Here is a 17,739-nt window from a genome sequence, read left to right on the forward strand (position 1 = left end):
ATATTGATAATTTGGCTTTGACCAAAACACATTTAGATGCATCTGTAAATGATGGGCAAATGAACATTCATGCATATAGTCTACTGAGAAGAGACAGGAATAGGAATGGTGGGGGTGTAGCACTGTATATTCAGAATCATATACCTTTTAAGAGAAGGGATGACCTTAATGTATGTCAAGTAGAGGCACTATGGGCTCAGGTACATCTGCCTCACCAGGCACCCATATTGGTAGGATGTGTGTATAGACCTCCTAGCTCTAAGGTGTCCTATCTGGATGACTTATGTACTGGGTTTGACCAGACCACAGATAGCAACAGAGATGTATTTATCTTGGGGGATTTTAATAGAAATTGGAAGGATCACAATAATTCGAATAGAACAAAATTGATGAGATATGCCAAGAACTGTGGTTTGAAACAAATGGTTAATGATACTACTAGATCATCAACTAAGTTGGGTCATCGTTCGGACACATGCATTGATCTGATTTTCTGTAATATACCAATGCAATGCTTAAAAGCCAGATCAATGCCAGTGGGCTGGACAGACCATAATATTGTGACCATAAACACCAAGGTTCCAAAGAACCCCCCTAGGATTGTGTTTAAGAGACATTTTAAAACATTTAATCATGCGCTATTTCTAAATGATTTGGCTGCTGTACCCTGGGAGCTGATCTATCTAGAGGATGATTTAAATCACTCTACAGAATGTTTTATTGATTTGCTCACTGAGGTAATGGACCATCATGCCCCTATAAGAAAGAGTACAGTTGGTGCCCGTCCATCTCCATGGATTGATGATGAACTGGGTGAGGCTTTTTCTCAAAGAAATATGGCAAAAGTCTTAGCAGCTAAGTCAAAATTAGAAATTGATTAACATAATTATAGAACATTATGTAATTATCCAGTTAAATTGAATCAAAATAAAAAATAAAATTTTACAACAATGCTTTTACTGATTGTAAAAATGATTCTAAAAAGGTATGGAACACAGTTAAGGGCTTACTTGGTACATCTATCACATCATGCCCATCTAGTGTGGAGTTTGACGGGAGAATAATAACAAAACCAGTTGATATTGCCAATCATTTTGCAGATTTTTTTAGAAAGAAAATTAATTTACTGAGCAACAATGTAGACATACATTCTTCCAAACAAGCTATTGTCCAATGGATTGATGATCATATTATGAGCAATAAGATCTGCTCTTTTAGTCTACAAACGGTGTCAGTGGAGGAGGTGTTAAACCTATTGAAGTCATTACCTGATGGTAAATCTACAGGTTATGGTCTTATGGACAATTTTTTTGCTTCGCTGTGCTGCTCCCCAGATTGCAGTTCCACTGAGATACATATTTAATTGGTCACTGGAAAAGGGGTTGTTTGCAAATGTATGGAAGCATACGAAACTGTGTCCTATTCCGAAAGACTGCAAAGAACCCATTACTCCTGCCAATAGTCGACCAATTTGTCTACTCCCTACACTCAGTAAGATATTGGAGGGTATTGTGAGTAGACAAATATGGGAGTACATGAAAATAATTATCTGATTACAGCCAATCAGCATGCTTATCGCAAAAAAACATTCCACTACCACTGCATTGGTTGACATTACTGACCAGTGGCTCAAAGCTATGGATAATGGCAAGTTTGTGGGTGTACTATTTTTAGATTTCAGTGCAGCATTTGATTTAGTGGATCATGAAATAATTTTGACAAAATTAATGCATTATGGTTTTAAGGAGGCAGCATTGAATTGGGTACAGTCATATCTAACTGACAGGAAACAGTCCACCTATATCAATGGTTAATTTTCTTCCCCTCATGTGTTAAACTGTGGAATACCGCAGGGCAGCTGCCTTGGGCCACTTCTCTATTTAATATACAGTGGGGCAAAAAAAGTATTTAGTCAGCCACCAATTGTGCAAGTTCTCCCACTTAAAAAGATGAGAGAGGCCTTTGAGAAAAAAAAATCCGGAAAATCACATTGTAGGATTTTTTATGAATTTATTTGCAAATTATGGTGGAAAATAAGTATTTGGTCACCTACAAACAAGCAAGATTTCTGGCTCTCACAGACCTGTAACTTCTTCTTTAAGAGGCTCCTCTGTCCTCCACTCGTTACCTGTATTAATGTGCACCTGTTTGAACTTGTTATCAGTATAAAAGACACCTGTCCACAACCTCAAACAGTCACACTCCAAACTCCACTATGGCCAAGACCAAAGAGCTGTCAAAGGACACCAGAAACAACATTTTAGACCTGCACCAGGCTGGGAAGACTGAATCTGCAATAGGTAAGCAGCTTGGTTTGAAGAAATCAACTGTGGGAGCAATTATTAGGAAATGGAAGACATACAAGACCACTGATAATCTCCCTCGATCTGGGGCTCCACGCAAGATCTCACCCCATGGGGTCGAAATGATCACAAGAACGGTGAGCAAAAATCCCAGAACCACACGGGGGGACCTAGTGAATGACCTGCAGAGAGCTGGGACCAAAGTAACAAAGCCTACCATCAGTAACACACTACGCCGTCAAGGACTCAAATCCTGCAGTGCCAGACGTGTCCCCCTGCTTAAGCCAGTACATGTCCAGGCCCGTCTGAAGTTTGCTAGAGAGCATTTGGATGATCCAGAAGAAGATTGGGAGAATGTCATATGGTCAGATGAAACCAAAATATAACTTTTTGGTAAAAACTCAACTCATCGTGTTTGGAGGACAAAGAATGCTGAGTTGCATCCAAAGAACACCATACCTACTGTGAAGCATGGGGGTGGAAACATCATGCTTTGGGGCTGTTTTTCTGCAAAGGGACCAGGACGACTGATCCGTGTAAAGGAAAGAATGAATGGGGCCATGTATCGTGAGATTTTGAGTGAAAACCTCCTTCCATCAGCAAGGGCATTGAAGATGAAACGTGGCTGAGTCTTTCAGCATGACAATGATCCCAAACACACCACCCGGGCAAAGAAGGAGTGGCTTCGTAAGAAGCATTTCAAGGTCCTGGAGTGGCCTAGTCGGTCTCCAGATCTCAACCCCATAGAAAATCTTTGGAGGGGTTTGAAAGTCTGTGTTGCCCAGCAACAGCCCCCAAACATCACTGCTCTAGAGGAGATCTGCATGGAGGAATGAGCCAAAATACCAGCAACAGTGTGTGAAAACCTTGTGAAGACTTACAGAAAACGTTTGACCTCTGTCATTGCCAACAAAGGGTATATAACAAAGTATTGAGATAAACTTTTGTTATTGACCAAATACTTATTTCCCACCATAATTTGCAAATAAATTAATTAAAAATCCTACAATGTGATTTTCTGGATTTTTTTCTCATTTTTTCTGTCATAGTTGAAGTGTACCTATGATGAAAATTACAGGCCTCTCTCATCTTTTTAAGTGGGAGAACTTGCAGAATTGGTGGCTGACTAAATACTTTTTTGCCCCACTGTATACTAACGACCTTCCCTATGCCTTAGCTGAAACTCAAACTACTATATTTGCAGACGATACTACAATTTATGCAGCAAGACAATCGGTTCAACAGGTACAGCAAGCTTTACAAAAAGTTATGTTGGTCTGTTCCACTAGGAAAAGGCCAAAACAGCATGGGATACAATTAAGTATGGGAGGAGTACAAATTGAAGAAGTGTCAGAAACCAAACTATTGGGAGTGCAGCTAGACAACTGCTTATCATGGTCGCCTGAAATGACTAATCTATGTAAAAAAAAAATATATATATATATATATATATATATATTAAAACAGAATTCATAATCAGAAGGATAGCTAAATATTTACCAGGAAAAATTATTCGGCAAATAACACAAGCATTAATTGAGAGTCAGGTGAACTACTGTTCGGTGGTCTGGGGAAATGCATCATCAAGTGAAGTTAGGAGGCTGCAGAATGCACAGAATAAAGCAGCCAGGATTGTTTTAAGGTGGAGATATGGTTCTTCTGTTGCAGTCATGCGCAATGTTCTTGGTTGGTCATCGATCAATAAGATAATTGAAAGGAACATGCTTATTTTATTTCATAATATACAGAATTTAAAACGGCCAAGTTCTATTCACAACAGTATTCAGTTGGTAAGAGACAGACATTCCGTAAATACTAGGAATAGATTGTCCACCATCTATGCGTTGTCCAGACAGAAAATAGAAATAGGCAAAAGAACATTTCGATTTAGAGCAATAAAGAAATGGAATAAATTAACTGAGCAAACCAGAAACCTTTCAATATATAAATGTAAACATTATTTTAAAACGATTTAAATATAATACATAGAAATGATGTGGGACTATAGTAGATGAAGAATCAATATTTTTTTAGATTGAGTATTTATTGGGTCATTATGTTAGTATATTATGTATGTTTGTAATAGTGTGTTATATGTGAAAGTGTGTTTGTATTATAAATTGTATTTTAATGTTTAAGGACTCTTGGAAGATTAGTCCCAATGGGGACTAAAAGAGATCCAAATAAAAACAAAATCGGGGAGGTGACCAAGAACCTGATGGTCACTCTGACAGAGCTGCAGAGTTCCTCTGTGGAGATTGGATAACCTTCCACAAGGACAACCATCTCTGCAGCACTCAACAATCAGGACTTTATGTTAGAGTGGCCAGACGGAAGCCACTCCTCAGTTAAAGGCACATGACAGCCCACTTGGAGTTTGCCAAAAGGCACCTAAATGACTCTCAAGACCATGAGAAAGAAGATTATCTGGATTGATGAAACCAAGATTGAACTCTTTGGCCTAAATGCCAAGAGTCACGTCTGAAGGAAACCTGGCACCATCCCTACGGTGAAGCATGGTGGTGGCAGCATCGTGCTGTGGGGATGTTATTCAGTGGCAGAGACTGGGAGACTAGTCAGGATTGAGGGAAAGATGAACGGAGTGAACTACAGAGAGATTCTTGATGAAAACCTTCTCCAGAGCGTTCAGACTGGGGCGAAGGTTCACCTTCCAACAGGACAATGACTCTAAGCACACAGCCAAGACAACGCAGGAGTGGCTTGGAGACAAGTCTCTGAATGTCCTAGAGTGGCCCACCTAAAGCCTGGACTTGAACCCGATCGAACATCTCTGGAGAGACCTGAAAATAGCAGTGCAGCGACACTTCCCATCTAACCTGACAGAGCTTGAGAGGATCTGCAGAGAAGAATGGGAGAAACTCCCCAAATACAGGTTTGCCAAGCTTGTAGCATCATACCTAAGAAGACTCAAGGCTGTAATCGCTGCCCAAGGTGCTTCAACAAAGTACTAAGCTTATGTAAATGTGGTATTTCAGTTTTGTATTTTTTATAAATGTGCAAACATTTGAAAAAATCTGTTTTTGCTTTATCATTATGGGGTATTGTGGGTAGATTGCATCCAATTTCGAATAAGGCAACAACATTACAAAATGTGGAAAAGTGAAGGGGTCTGAATATTTTCCGAATGCATCGTACATATAGCCTCCTCCCATTTGCACTGGACTCTAAGTGCATCGTCAAGTCAACCAATCCCTCTAATCTCAATTCCAACCCTCAGATATTGACAGACTAACCCATCTTTCCCACTACGTTATCATTTTACTATTTATTTTAGCAATACATGTCATTCTATTTCACGTTGACGTCTCATGAGGGTCTTGAACCTCTTGTCCTAAAAGTAAATACTTTAACTAAGAGTATAATCATATTCTCCATGGATTGATCTTCGTTTTTTAGATCTCCAAACAGTGCTGTTTCTACAGCCATCTGAACACACACATTTTTGACTCAACAGACATTCCTGGATCTGACTCCAAAAGTGAGCCGCCAAAGAGATCACAGTACCAAAGAGATCATCTATTGGTCACGTTTCTTCGTTGCAGTGTGCACAGGCCTCACCCCATATATTGAGCATTCTTTTTGTGGCGAGAACATTATATGATCGTTTCAATTGAAAAGAAGGGATTGATGCGTCAATTTTTGTATAACAGTTCATAAACCCGGTGCCATGGTATTGAGACATCGAACATCTCTTCCCAATTATCTGGAATTGTATTCCTGAATAGTTGTCAAACCTCTCGTTTTGAAGTGCACATGATATATTTGACCGTTTATACTAGTCATTTTAAGCCATGCATGGTTTTTGATTGACGGCAGACAAACTAATTAATTCCTTTCTCTTTTGAGTAATTGCCCGACATTTTTTTTGTGGCAGAGCTGTGATGAGTTGGTTAAACTTTGGTATTGATCATACATCCCCATACTCCTTTGTTAATTGCTCGTTTCTCAACATTTTACTGTCCTTATTCTCAATGTCATTCATAAACACGATACCTTTCTTATCATTTTTTTTGTACAATAAAATAGTTATTTCCTTTATCAGTACGTTGTAGTTTAGACGTACTATTTGCTGTCGTATTTGTTCAGACTCTTCTGAAGGATGAAATTGGAATTGTAACTATCTCTGCATGGCTTCATTTCAAACGGATGAGACTTTAAACAGGGTTCCATTGTCAATCCACTGGGAAAGGTTGGTTTTAATCTACATAGCGGCAAAGAGACCACTTTTGAGCGTGAATGTGCTTCTCTTAGTAGCCTGCTGGAAAACCAGTTTGGATTTAGATATCATTTTGGTATAATGGAGGCTTTAAGTAAGAGGTTTAATGTCTTAATATTTCATAGTTTTAACCCTCCAAACTCACGTTCGTTATACAAATATGCCTGTTTAACATTCTCTGACTTAAGGACAAAAATAAAAATAAATTCTCACGAGTCGGCTTTTATTCTCCAGAATAACATAACAAAATGTGGAAAAGGTCAAGGGGTCTGAATAGTTTCCGGGTTGTTGTACATTACTTTTATCCATCTTATGAGAGATTCTCAAAAGCTGAAGAAAATCTAGGCACTTATAAACTGATTCTAGATCTGCTGTATCGAGGCTGTCTCAAAATCTGCTATAAAGATTACAGGTTTCCCTGTAGTATAGTCTAATGTTGTCTCCTATATATCATCCTTTTAAGAATCCCGTCTGATCGTGAAGGATAATGTCCAGTATGACCTTTTTAATTCTAGAGAGATCAGTACCTCTTTTTGTGTGTCCGATAGTTTGCCATTTACAGGAAATACGAGTAATTAAAACATGGTAGTAGTGGAGCTCTCAGCAGATATATCTCTATTGGAATGCCATCGAGACCAGGGGTTTTCCCCGTCTGAAGGAATCATTTGCCAACCGTAGTTCGTCCTGTGTAAATAGGCCACCACAAGATATTTTTAGTGTCGCAGATAGTTTAAGATAATTTTTTGGGGAGAAGGGTTTCACAAAACTCATCGTTAATTGAGATTGTAAGAACTTGACAAGAGAACCTTTGTTTAAAATGTTTTATTTAGGCCTCCCGAGTGGCGCAGAGGTTTAAGGCACTGCTGTCACGTTCTGACCATCGTTCGTGTGTGTTTTCCTTGTTTTAGTGTTGGTCAGGACGTGAGCTGGGTGGGCATTCTATGTTGGATGTCTTGTTTGTCTATTTCTATGTCTGGCCTGATATGGTTCTCAATCAGAGGCAGGTGTTAGTCATTGTCTCTGATTGGGAGCCATATTTAGGTAGCCTGGGTTTCACTGTGTGTTTGTGGGTGATTGTCCTTATTCTGTGTTTATGTGCATGAGTATTAGGCTGTTTCGGTTTTCGTTACGTTTATTGTTTTGTAGTGTTTGTATTTAGATTCGTGTTGCTTCAGTTTAATAAACATGGATCGCAATCTACACGCCACATTTTGGTCCGACTCTTCTACCGAAGAAAGCCGTTACAACTGCATTGCATCGGGTTCATTTCCCGGGCTGTGCCACAACCGGCCGTGGCTGGGAGTCACATAGGACGGAGCACAATTGGTATTGTCCTGGTTAGGGGAGGGTTTGGCCGATGGGGCTTTACTTGGCTCATCGTGCTCTAGCGACTCCTTGTGGCGGGCCGGGTGCCAGTTGAACAGTGTTTCCTCTGACACATTGGTGCGACTGGCTTCCGGGGTAAGCTGGCGGGTGTTGTGTCGGAGGATGCATGACTCCACTTTCAAAAAATCTCCTTTGGTGAGATAAGGATTTCTCCATTGTTTGTAACAACATTTTGTAGATTATTTTTGGTCGCTATATTGAAGGTTTAAGGAAAACTTGGTGCATTTTTTTTGCCGTTCTCCATCCAATTTGCACACTCTTGGCATTCTCTCAACCAGCTTCACCTGGAATGCCTTTCCAACAGTCTTGAAGGAGTTCCCACATATGCTGAGCACTTGATGGCTGCTTTTCCTTCACTCTGCGGTCCGACTCATCACAAACAATCTCAATTTGGTTGAGGTCAGGGGATTGTGGAGGCCAGGTCATCTGATGCAGCACTCCATCACTCTCCTTCTTGGTCAAATAGCCCTTACACAGCCTGGAGGTGTGTTGGTCATTGTCCTGTTGAAAACAACTGATAGTCCCACTAAGCCCAAACCAGATGGGATGGCGTATCGCTGCAGAATGCTGTGGCAGCCATGCTGGTTAAGTGTGCCTTGAATTCTAAATAAATCACAGACAGTGTCACCAGCAAAACACCCCCACACCATAACACCTCCTCCTCCATGTTTTATGGTGGGAAATACACATGCAGAGATCATCCGTTCATCTACACCGTGTCTCACAAAGACATTGCGGTTGGAACCAAAAATCTCCAATTTGGACTCCAGACCAAAGGACAAATTTCCACCGGTCTAATGTCCATTGCTTGTGTTTCTTGGCCCAAGCAAGTCTCTTCTTATTATTGGTGTCCTTTGCAGCACTTCGACCATGAAGGCCTGATTCACACAATCTCCTCTGAACAGTTGATGTTGAGATGTGTCTGTTACTTATTTATTTTGGCTGCAATTTCTGAGGCTGGTCTTTAATGAACTTACCCTCTGCAGCAGAAGTAACTCTGGGTCTTCCATTCCTGTGGCAGTCCTCATAAGAGCCAGTTTCCTTATAGCGCTTGATGTTTTGGTGACTGCATTTGAAGAAACTTTTAAAGTTCTTGAAATGTTCCCTAATTGACTGACCTTCGTGTCTTAAAGTAATGATGGACTGTTGTTTCTCTTTGCTTATTTGAGCTGTTCTTGTCATAATATGGATTTGGTATTTTACCAAATAGGGCTATCTTCTGTATACCACCCATATCTTGTCACAACACAACTGATTGGCTCAAACACGTAAAGAAGGAAAGAAATTCCACATATTAACTTTTAATAAGGCACACCTGTTAATTAAAATGCATTCCAGGTGACTACCTCATGAAGCTGGTTCAGAGAATGCCAAGAGTGTGCAAAGCTGTCATCAAGGCAAAGGGTGGCTATTTGAAGAATCTCAAATCTAAAATATATTTTGATTTGTTTATCACTTTTTTGGTTACTACAAAATTCCATATGTGTTATTTAATAGTTTCTACAATGTAGAAAATAGTAAAAATAAAGATAAATTCTTGAATGAGTAGGTGCCCTAAAACGTTTGACCGGTAGTGTATATATACTGTATAATGTATTGTAGTCCCCTACCATTACAATATAATTATTTGTATCTTGGAGACTCATGAGATTATCATACATTTTCTCAAAGAAGTTTGGATCGTCATTATTCGGTCCATATATATTTATGAGCCACATCTGTTTATCATCAAGTAGTATATTCAAAGCAATCCATCTTCCTTGAGGATCCATTTCACCGGATTGCACCTCAAGATCTACTGTAGATTGTCTTTCAGTAGGATTATAAGACCTTTTGAATTCCTTAGCCCATGACAGAAATAGATTTCACCATCCTACTCTTTTTTTCCCCCGGCCACTTCATCAAGAAGATATTGAACGAGTTTCCTGTAAACAATAAATATGGTAATCCTTCTCCTTTAGCCATGTGAAAACTGCTCTTCTTTTCCTATTATCAGCCAAACCATTAGAATTATAGCTAGCTGCAATTCAATTCATCAGTTACCACGATGGGTTACATTTTGAGATACTAACCACTATCCTTAATACATGAAATACTTATCCATGCTTACCAGTACCACCAGAATCAATACCTGTCCATTATCCACATAGATGTGCCATGATAGATGCACTGCTATGCAAACTGTAGCTGTGCCATGATAGATGCACTGCTATGCAAACTGTAGCTGTGCCCTGATAGATGCACTGCTATGCAAACTGTAGCTGTGCCCTGATAGATGCACTGCTATGCAAACTGTAGCTGTGCCATGATAGATGCACTGCTATGCAAACTGTAGCTGTACCATGATAGATGCACTGCTATGCAAACTGTAGCTGTACCATGATAGATGCACTGCTATGCAAACTGTAGCTGTACCATGATAGATGCACTGCTATGCAAACTGTAGCTGTACCATGATAGATGCACTGCTATGCAAACTGTAGCTGTGCCATGATAGATGCACTGCTGTACAAACTGTAGCTGTACCATGATAGATGCACTGCTGTACAAACTGTAGCTGTGCCATGATAGATGCACTGCTATGCAAACTGTAGCTGTGCCATGATAGATGCACTGCTGTACAAACTGTAGCTGTGCCATGATAGATGCACTGCTGTACAAACTGTAGCTGTGCCATGATATATGCACTGCTATGCAAACTGTAGCTGTGCCATGATAGATGCACTGCTGTACAAACTGTAGCTGTACCATGATAGATGCACTGCTATGCAAACTGTAGCTGTACCATGATAGATGCACTGCTGTACAAACTGTAGCTGTACCATGATAGATGCACTGCTGTACAAACTGTAGCTGTACCATGATAGATGCACTGCTGTACAAACTGTAGCTGTACCATGATAGATGCACTGCTATGCAAACTGTAGCTGTACCATGATAGATGCACTGCTATGCAAACTGTAGCTGTACCATGATAGATGCACTGCTATGCAAACTGTAGCTGTGCCCTGATAGATGCACTGCTATGCAAACTGTAGCTGTACCGTGATAGATGCACTGCTGTACAAACTGTAGCTGTGCCATGATAGATGCACTGCTGTACAAACTGTAGCTGTGCCATGATAGATGCACTGCTATGCAAACTGTAGCTGTGCCATGATAGATGCACTGCTGTACAAACTGTAGCTGTGCCGTGATAGATGCACTGCTGTACAAACTGTAGCTGTGCCATGATAGATGCACTGCTATGCAAACTGTAGCTGTGCCATGATAGATGCACTGCTATGCAAACTGTAGCTGTGCCATGATAGATGCACTGCTATGCAAACTGTAGCTGTGCCATGATAGATGCACTGCTATGCAAACTGTAGCTGTACCATGATAGATGCACTGCTATGCAAACTGTAGCTGTACCATGATAGATGCACTGCTATGCAAACTGTAGCTGTGCCATGATAGATGCACTGCTGTACAAACTGTAGCTGTACCATGATAGATGCACTGCTATGCAAACTGTAGCTGTGCCATGATAGATGCACTGCTGTACAAACTGTAGCTGTACCATGATAGATGCACTGCTATGCAAACTGTAGCTGTGCCATGATAGATGCACTGCTATGCAAACTGTAGCTGTGCCATGATAGATGCACTGCTGTACAAACTGTAGCTGTACCATGATAGATGCACTGCTATGCAAACTGTAGCTGTACCATGATAGATGCACTGCTATGCAAACTGTAGCTGTACCATGATAGATGCACTGCTATGCAAACTGTAGCTGTACCATGATAGATGCACTGCTATGCAAACTGTAGCTGTGCCATGATAGATGCACTGCTATGCAAACTGTAGCTGTACCGTGATAGATGCACTGCTGTACAAACTGTAGCTGTACCATGATAGATGCACTGCTGTACAAACTGTAGCTGTACCATGATAGATGCACTGCTATGCAAACTGTAGCTGTACCATGATAGATGCACTGCTATGCAAACTGTAGCTGTACCATGATAGATGCACTGCTATGCAAACTGTAGCTGTGCCATGATAGATGCACTGCTGTACAAACTGTAGCTGTACCATGATAGATGCACTGCTATGCAAACTGTAGCTGTACCATGATAGATGCACTGCTATGCAAACTGTAGCTGTACCATGATAGATGCACTGCTATGCAAACTGTAGCTGTACCGTGATAGATGCACTGCTGTACAAACTGTAGCTGTGCCATGATAGATGCACTGCTATGCAAACTGTAGCTGTACCATGATAGATGCACTGCTGTACAAACTGTAGCTGTACCATGATAGATGCACTGCTGTACAAACTGTAGCTGTACCATGATAGATGCACTGCTGTACAAACTGTAGCTGTACCATGATAGATGCACTGCTGTACAAACTGTAGCTGTGCCATGATAGATGCACTGCTGTACAAACTGTAGCTGTACCATGATAGATGCACTGCTGTACAAACTGTAGCTGTACCATGATAGATGCACTGCTGTACAAACTGTAGCTGTACCATGATAGATGCACTGCTGTACAAACTGTAGCTGTACCATGATAGATGCACTGCTGTACAAACTGTAGCTGTACCATGATAGATGCACTGCTATGCAAACTGTAGCTGTACCATGATAGATGCACTGCTATGCAAACTGTAGCTGTACCATGATAGATGCACTGCTGTACAAACTGTAGCTGTACCATGATAGATGCACTGCTGTACAAACTGTAGCTGTACCATGATAGATGCACTGCTATGCAAACTGTAGCTGTACCATGATAGATGCACTGCTATGCAAACTGTAGCTGTACCGTGATAGATGCACTGCTGTACAAACTGTAGCTGTACCATGATAGATGCACTGCTATGCAAACTGTAGCTGTACCATGATAGATGCACTGCTATGCAAACTGTAGCTGTACCGTGATAGATGCACTGCTGTACAAACTGTAGCTGTACCATGATAGATGCACTGCTATGCAAACTGTAGCTGTACCATGATAGATGCACTGCTATGCAAACTGTAACTCCAGCAGCAGACTAAGTATACCTCCAGTTGTCCACCCCTATACACAGGGATCCTTGGACCCATAAGAAGTTGGGACCCATCTCTTGAAAAGAGCACGAGGTGCCACCCACTTACAACCAATTCAGCATCGCTAAGCAGTTCTGACCCTTTGTCTCAGTTGTACTACATAACTTTAGTGTTTGTATTGATTTTTTCTGAATACCTTCATTTCTTTCACATTTGACGGGACAGTATGCGTAATAATGTAGCCACTTCCTCCAAAAGGATAGCTACCTTTGACAAAGCAACCGGCAGTAGAACATTTACATTTAGGGAAGCAGATATTATTTTATGTTATCGCTTGAGATTCCATCCCATCCCTATAGCCTCGGTTGTGGGATGCATGCACACACACGCGCCCCCCACACACACATACACATCTCGAACACCTCTCCCCTTCCACTCGTACATTCACCTACAAACACACACACACACACCACACACACACTCAACTTCAAGCTCTTTCACACGAGTCATCCGACAGACCCTCCACACAGTTGTTCCACCCTCGAGCCCTGCTCAAGAGTAGAGTTGCGCGTACTGCTGTAGCCGTTCAACAGGAGTGCCAAAATGTTCCGGGATGGGTAGATTTTGAGTGTGTAATGTCTAGTCCTGGCTGATGGAGCCCGGAAACCCGCCTCCCCCTCAACACATGCATGCTGGTCCCCAGAGAAGACCCTTCTTCCCCCGGCACTTCTGTGCAGTCATACCGCTAAGACTTATGCTGCGCCGCCAGGACAACAGTGTTATTCCCCCTTTGTGAATGTCCACGTGCGACCCCAGCCCCTCATGGGTTACTGCAGCCAGTATTGCCATCACTGGTATTACCTGGGAGGTCTCCGCCAGAATTCCCCGGCTAGATATGAGGTCATCAAAGTTCTCTTTGCAGCTTTGAGAATTTCCCTTTATTTTATGCTCACCCATACGGGGCTTAGTTTAACGATTCCGTCCAGCCGTCCAGCCAAATCGTAGTGACCTAGTAATCGGTATTGTACATGCACCTCCACGGCAGTATAAAAGTCTGGCTATATTTGCTGGGCAGCTTTGTGTATGTGTAGGCCTAGAAAGGAAATCAACATGGCAACCGGGGAAACATAACAATGCACCTGCGGGCTACTGATGTGAGGGAAGATGAGGAGGACCGGAAGTAAACTTTGATAGCTTTCTACTTCTATACTTTGATTTTATGTTGCCCAGTTATTGACCTCGCAATAAGCCAGATTCAAGTAACTACATTACATTACATATAATACTTTCAGCATGAAAGTAGACTGATTTGAGAAAACCTCATTCATTTAAACAGTCTTCATTTTTTTAAAATTTTTTGATTGGCTGACGGTGGGACATGCCTTGCATTTGCTCTTAGCACTGCTCACACTTGGCGAAAATGGCCGATATGAGGCCCAATATAGTAAACATGTTTGAAAATAATTGGGGTGCCATAGAACAGTAGGTTGAAATGGGGACAGAGCTCCATAGTTATACTGTTTGGCGATGAAGGGGTTTGTTCATTTTATTCCCAAATGTTTAAGATGTTCTACCTTGAAGGCAAAACGAATGAAACAACTCTATAAAAAGCTCTCTTTCCTGCTTTCCCTCATTCTTTATTTTCTACTTCTCTACTTCTCTTCTCCTTCATTCTGTCTCTCATGTCTTCCCCTGCAGCCACTAGTTCCACTAAGCTGGAGGATCTGAGCTCCCTGGATGATCAACGGAGTGCTGCTCCCCAGCGAAGCTCCATCAAACAGCCCTGGAACAGCACAGGGGGAAGGGACGCCAAAGGTATGGTAATGTTTGTGTGTGTGTGTGTGTGTGTGTGTATATACGTGCATGCAGGCATTTATGCAGGCATGTGTGTGTGCAGGGCCGGCACTAGCCTTTTGGGGGCCCTAGGCAATATTTGGTCGGCCCCCTCACCACTTCACAGGCAAAACCTTTTAGTGGACCCCCTCTTGACTGAGGAGAGAAAACATTTAAGTACATTTCCTGCAATTCTATACTTTTTTATCATGGGGTGGAGGGAAAAAAGGTGCAGTTTTATAGCTAATTTCCAAAAATGATACACTACATGAAAAAGATTATGTGGACACCTGCTCGTCGAACATCTCATTCCAAAATCATGGGCACTAATAAGGAGTTGGTTCCCCCTTTCCTGCTATAACAGCCTCCACTCTTCTGGGAAGGCTTTCCACTAGATGTTGGAACATTGTTGCGGGGACATGCTTCCATTCAGCCACAAGCATTAGTTAGGTCGGGTACTGATGTTGGGTGATTAGGCCTGGCTCGCACGGGCACTTTGTGCACGGGGACAGGAAAACAGGAAAGGGCCTTCCCCGAACTGCACAGAATCGTGTAGAATGTCATTGTATGCTGTAGCGTTGAGATTTTTGCATTCAATGGAACTAAGGGGCCTAGCCCGAACTATGAAAAACAGCCCCAGATCATTATTCCTCCCCCACCAAACTTTACAGTTGGCACTATGCATTCACGCAGGTAGGGTTCTCCTGGCATCTGCTAAACCCAGATTCGTCCATCGGACTGCCAGATGGTGAAGCATGAAGCATCACTCCAGAGAACGTGTTTCCACTGCTCAAGAGTACAATAGCGGCGAGCTTTACACCACTCCAGCCGACACTTGCCATTACGCATGGTGGTGATCTTAGACTTGTGTGCGGCTGCTCGGCCATGGAAACCCATTTAATGAAGCTGCCGACGAACAGTCATTGTCCTGACGTTGCTTCCAGAGGTAGTTTGGAACTCGGTAGTGAGTGTTGCAACCGAGGACAGACGATTTTTAGACGTTTCCAGTTCACAATAACAGCACATACAGTTGACCGGGGAAGCTCTAGCAGGGCAGAAATTTGACAAACTGACTTGTTGGAAAGGTGGCATCCTTTAATGGTGCCAAGTTGAAAGTCACTGAGCTCTTCAGCATGGCCATTCTACTGCCAATGCTTGTCTATGGAGATTGCATGGTGGTGTGCTCGATTTTGTACACCCGTCAGCAGCGGTCAGGGACCCGTGCCCTTGGTACCCGGTCGGCAATTCAGCCATTGTTACTACAAGTTTAGATAGCTGGCTAGACTAACTTACCAATCTAAAAATGTTTTGCTGACATGGGCTAATTGAGTGACTGTCAGTGACTGACATAACAAGATGAAAACTTCTGATGCACAACCAAATTTCGAAATTGCATCTTGAAACCGATTAACTAACCTGCTATTATTGTTGCACTCTTTAAGTCTAGGGGTCCTATGTCTAGTTGCATGGCGTTACCTTACCTTAGGTCCGGGGCCAGCTCTGCCTTGACTCCTTTGGATCGACGAGCCGAAGTGGATTATTATGTTCAGATGGTGACAGGAACAAATACATACAAAAAGGAAAACTACAAACAGGCCTAAATGAAAGACTCAAACCCAAATGAAAGGCCTCATGGCCACCAAACCGAACCAGCAGTCTCACGGCTCTCTAAACTGGCACTCTGACTGACGATCATCTTAATTGGCAGTAATTTATGTGCTTATCAAGGCTAAGCTCAGCATCTAGATCCGGTTACTGCCACCTGGGGGATGAAGTGTGGAGGTGGATCCTGGATTGTGTGTTTGTCTATGTCCTAACATTAACCTTCACCCCATATCATAACGCGCTCAACAGTAAGTTGAGACCCCGACTGAGATCCTGCCTTAGTGCATGCAATTATTGTGTTACACCACCATACACAACTATATTATTGTTGAACACCACAATACTCTTTAAAAGGAACAGGAAGCCATGTTAGTAACCCCTGTGTTCTCTCTTTTCTCTTCGTCCAGCACGCTTCGCTCCCTTCAAATCAGGCGACATCGTGCTGAAGCCGTTGTTGTTTGAGGTTCCTGCCGACGCCATGGATGCACTGTTCCAAGGCCGTGATTGGCTGTTCCATCGGCTAGAGGAGGTCCTAAGGGAGAGTGACACCTGCGAGGGCCGTGGGGCCGTTATCGTGGGCGATGTGGGCTTCGGCAAGACGGCCGTCGTCTCGCGGCTGGTGGCTCTCAGTTGTCATGGAGGTCACATGCAACAGGTCCCCACCCAGAGCCCCTGCACCTCCCCCAAAAGTAAGACAAACTTCCCTTCTCTGGAGGTACTTTGTTGTTTGAAATGATAAACAGGAGGAACCTCTTGATATGCAACATCTCTTTTTTGAGAAAGCTGCCACTTCCCTGTACCCCAGAATGGAAGGATGAATGGTTGGTTACTCATTCAGCGAAGGGTGATTTAAACATTCACATTTTTCATTATGAGTTTGACAATTTTAGAACTAGGCAAGCCAACCCGAAATTGTCTACCTTGGGATCCGTCATACTTTTTCCGAGCCATCATTCTCAAGTAGCAGGGTCCATCAGATATTTTGGTCCTAGCGGATGAGCCACACAAAGATACAGGAATAAAACCTTTGAAAGCTATGACTGATTGTGTGGTGATTGGTGTTACACAAACGCAAGCGTTGCTACGTCAGTCGCTAGGTACAGTACCGCACTTTTCTCCCACCATCCATGGTCGTGAATTCACACCGCATATCATTTTCTCGGGTCCCCATCCAGCAAATTGATACAGTGCACCATATGGCACGCCAGTAATGACATCAAGTAATGACATCATTTAGGTTAAGAGTAGGAATCTGCTTTCATGTGCCTACTCAGGGAAATATATTATAGACAGTGACCTAATTATAGTGCATGATGATAAATGCCTGACAG

The 17,739-nt window shown here is 42.3% G+C and overlaps 1 protein-coding gene across 3 annotated transcripts in view; it reads left to right on the plus strand.

The window, feature by feature from the left end:
- Positions 1–17,739, plus strand: part of LOC110495854 (protein TANC1) — a 63,523-nt gene that overhangs the window by 26,629 nt on the left and 19,155 nt on the right. For all 3 annotated transcript variants that reach the window (XM_036952294.1, XM_036952295.1, XM_036952296.1), the window contains 2 exons: positions 14,669–14,785; positions 16,816–17,097. In XM_036952294.1, the coding sequence (XP_036808189.1) occupies positions 14,669–14,785; positions 16,816–17,097 (399 nt within the window). The remainder of the gene's footprint in view (positions 1–14,668; positions 14,786–16,815; positions 17,098–17,739) is intronic.

Source organism: Oncorhynchus mykiss, chromosome 18, assembly GCF_013265735.2.
Source record: "Oncorhynchus mykiss isolate Arlee chromosome 18, USDA_OmykA_1.1, whole genome shotgun sequence".
In the NCBI taxonomy this organism is placed as follows: domain Eukaryota; kingdom Metazoa; phylum Chordata; class Actinopteri; order Salmoniformes; family Salmonidae; genus Oncorhynchus; species Oncorhynchus mykiss.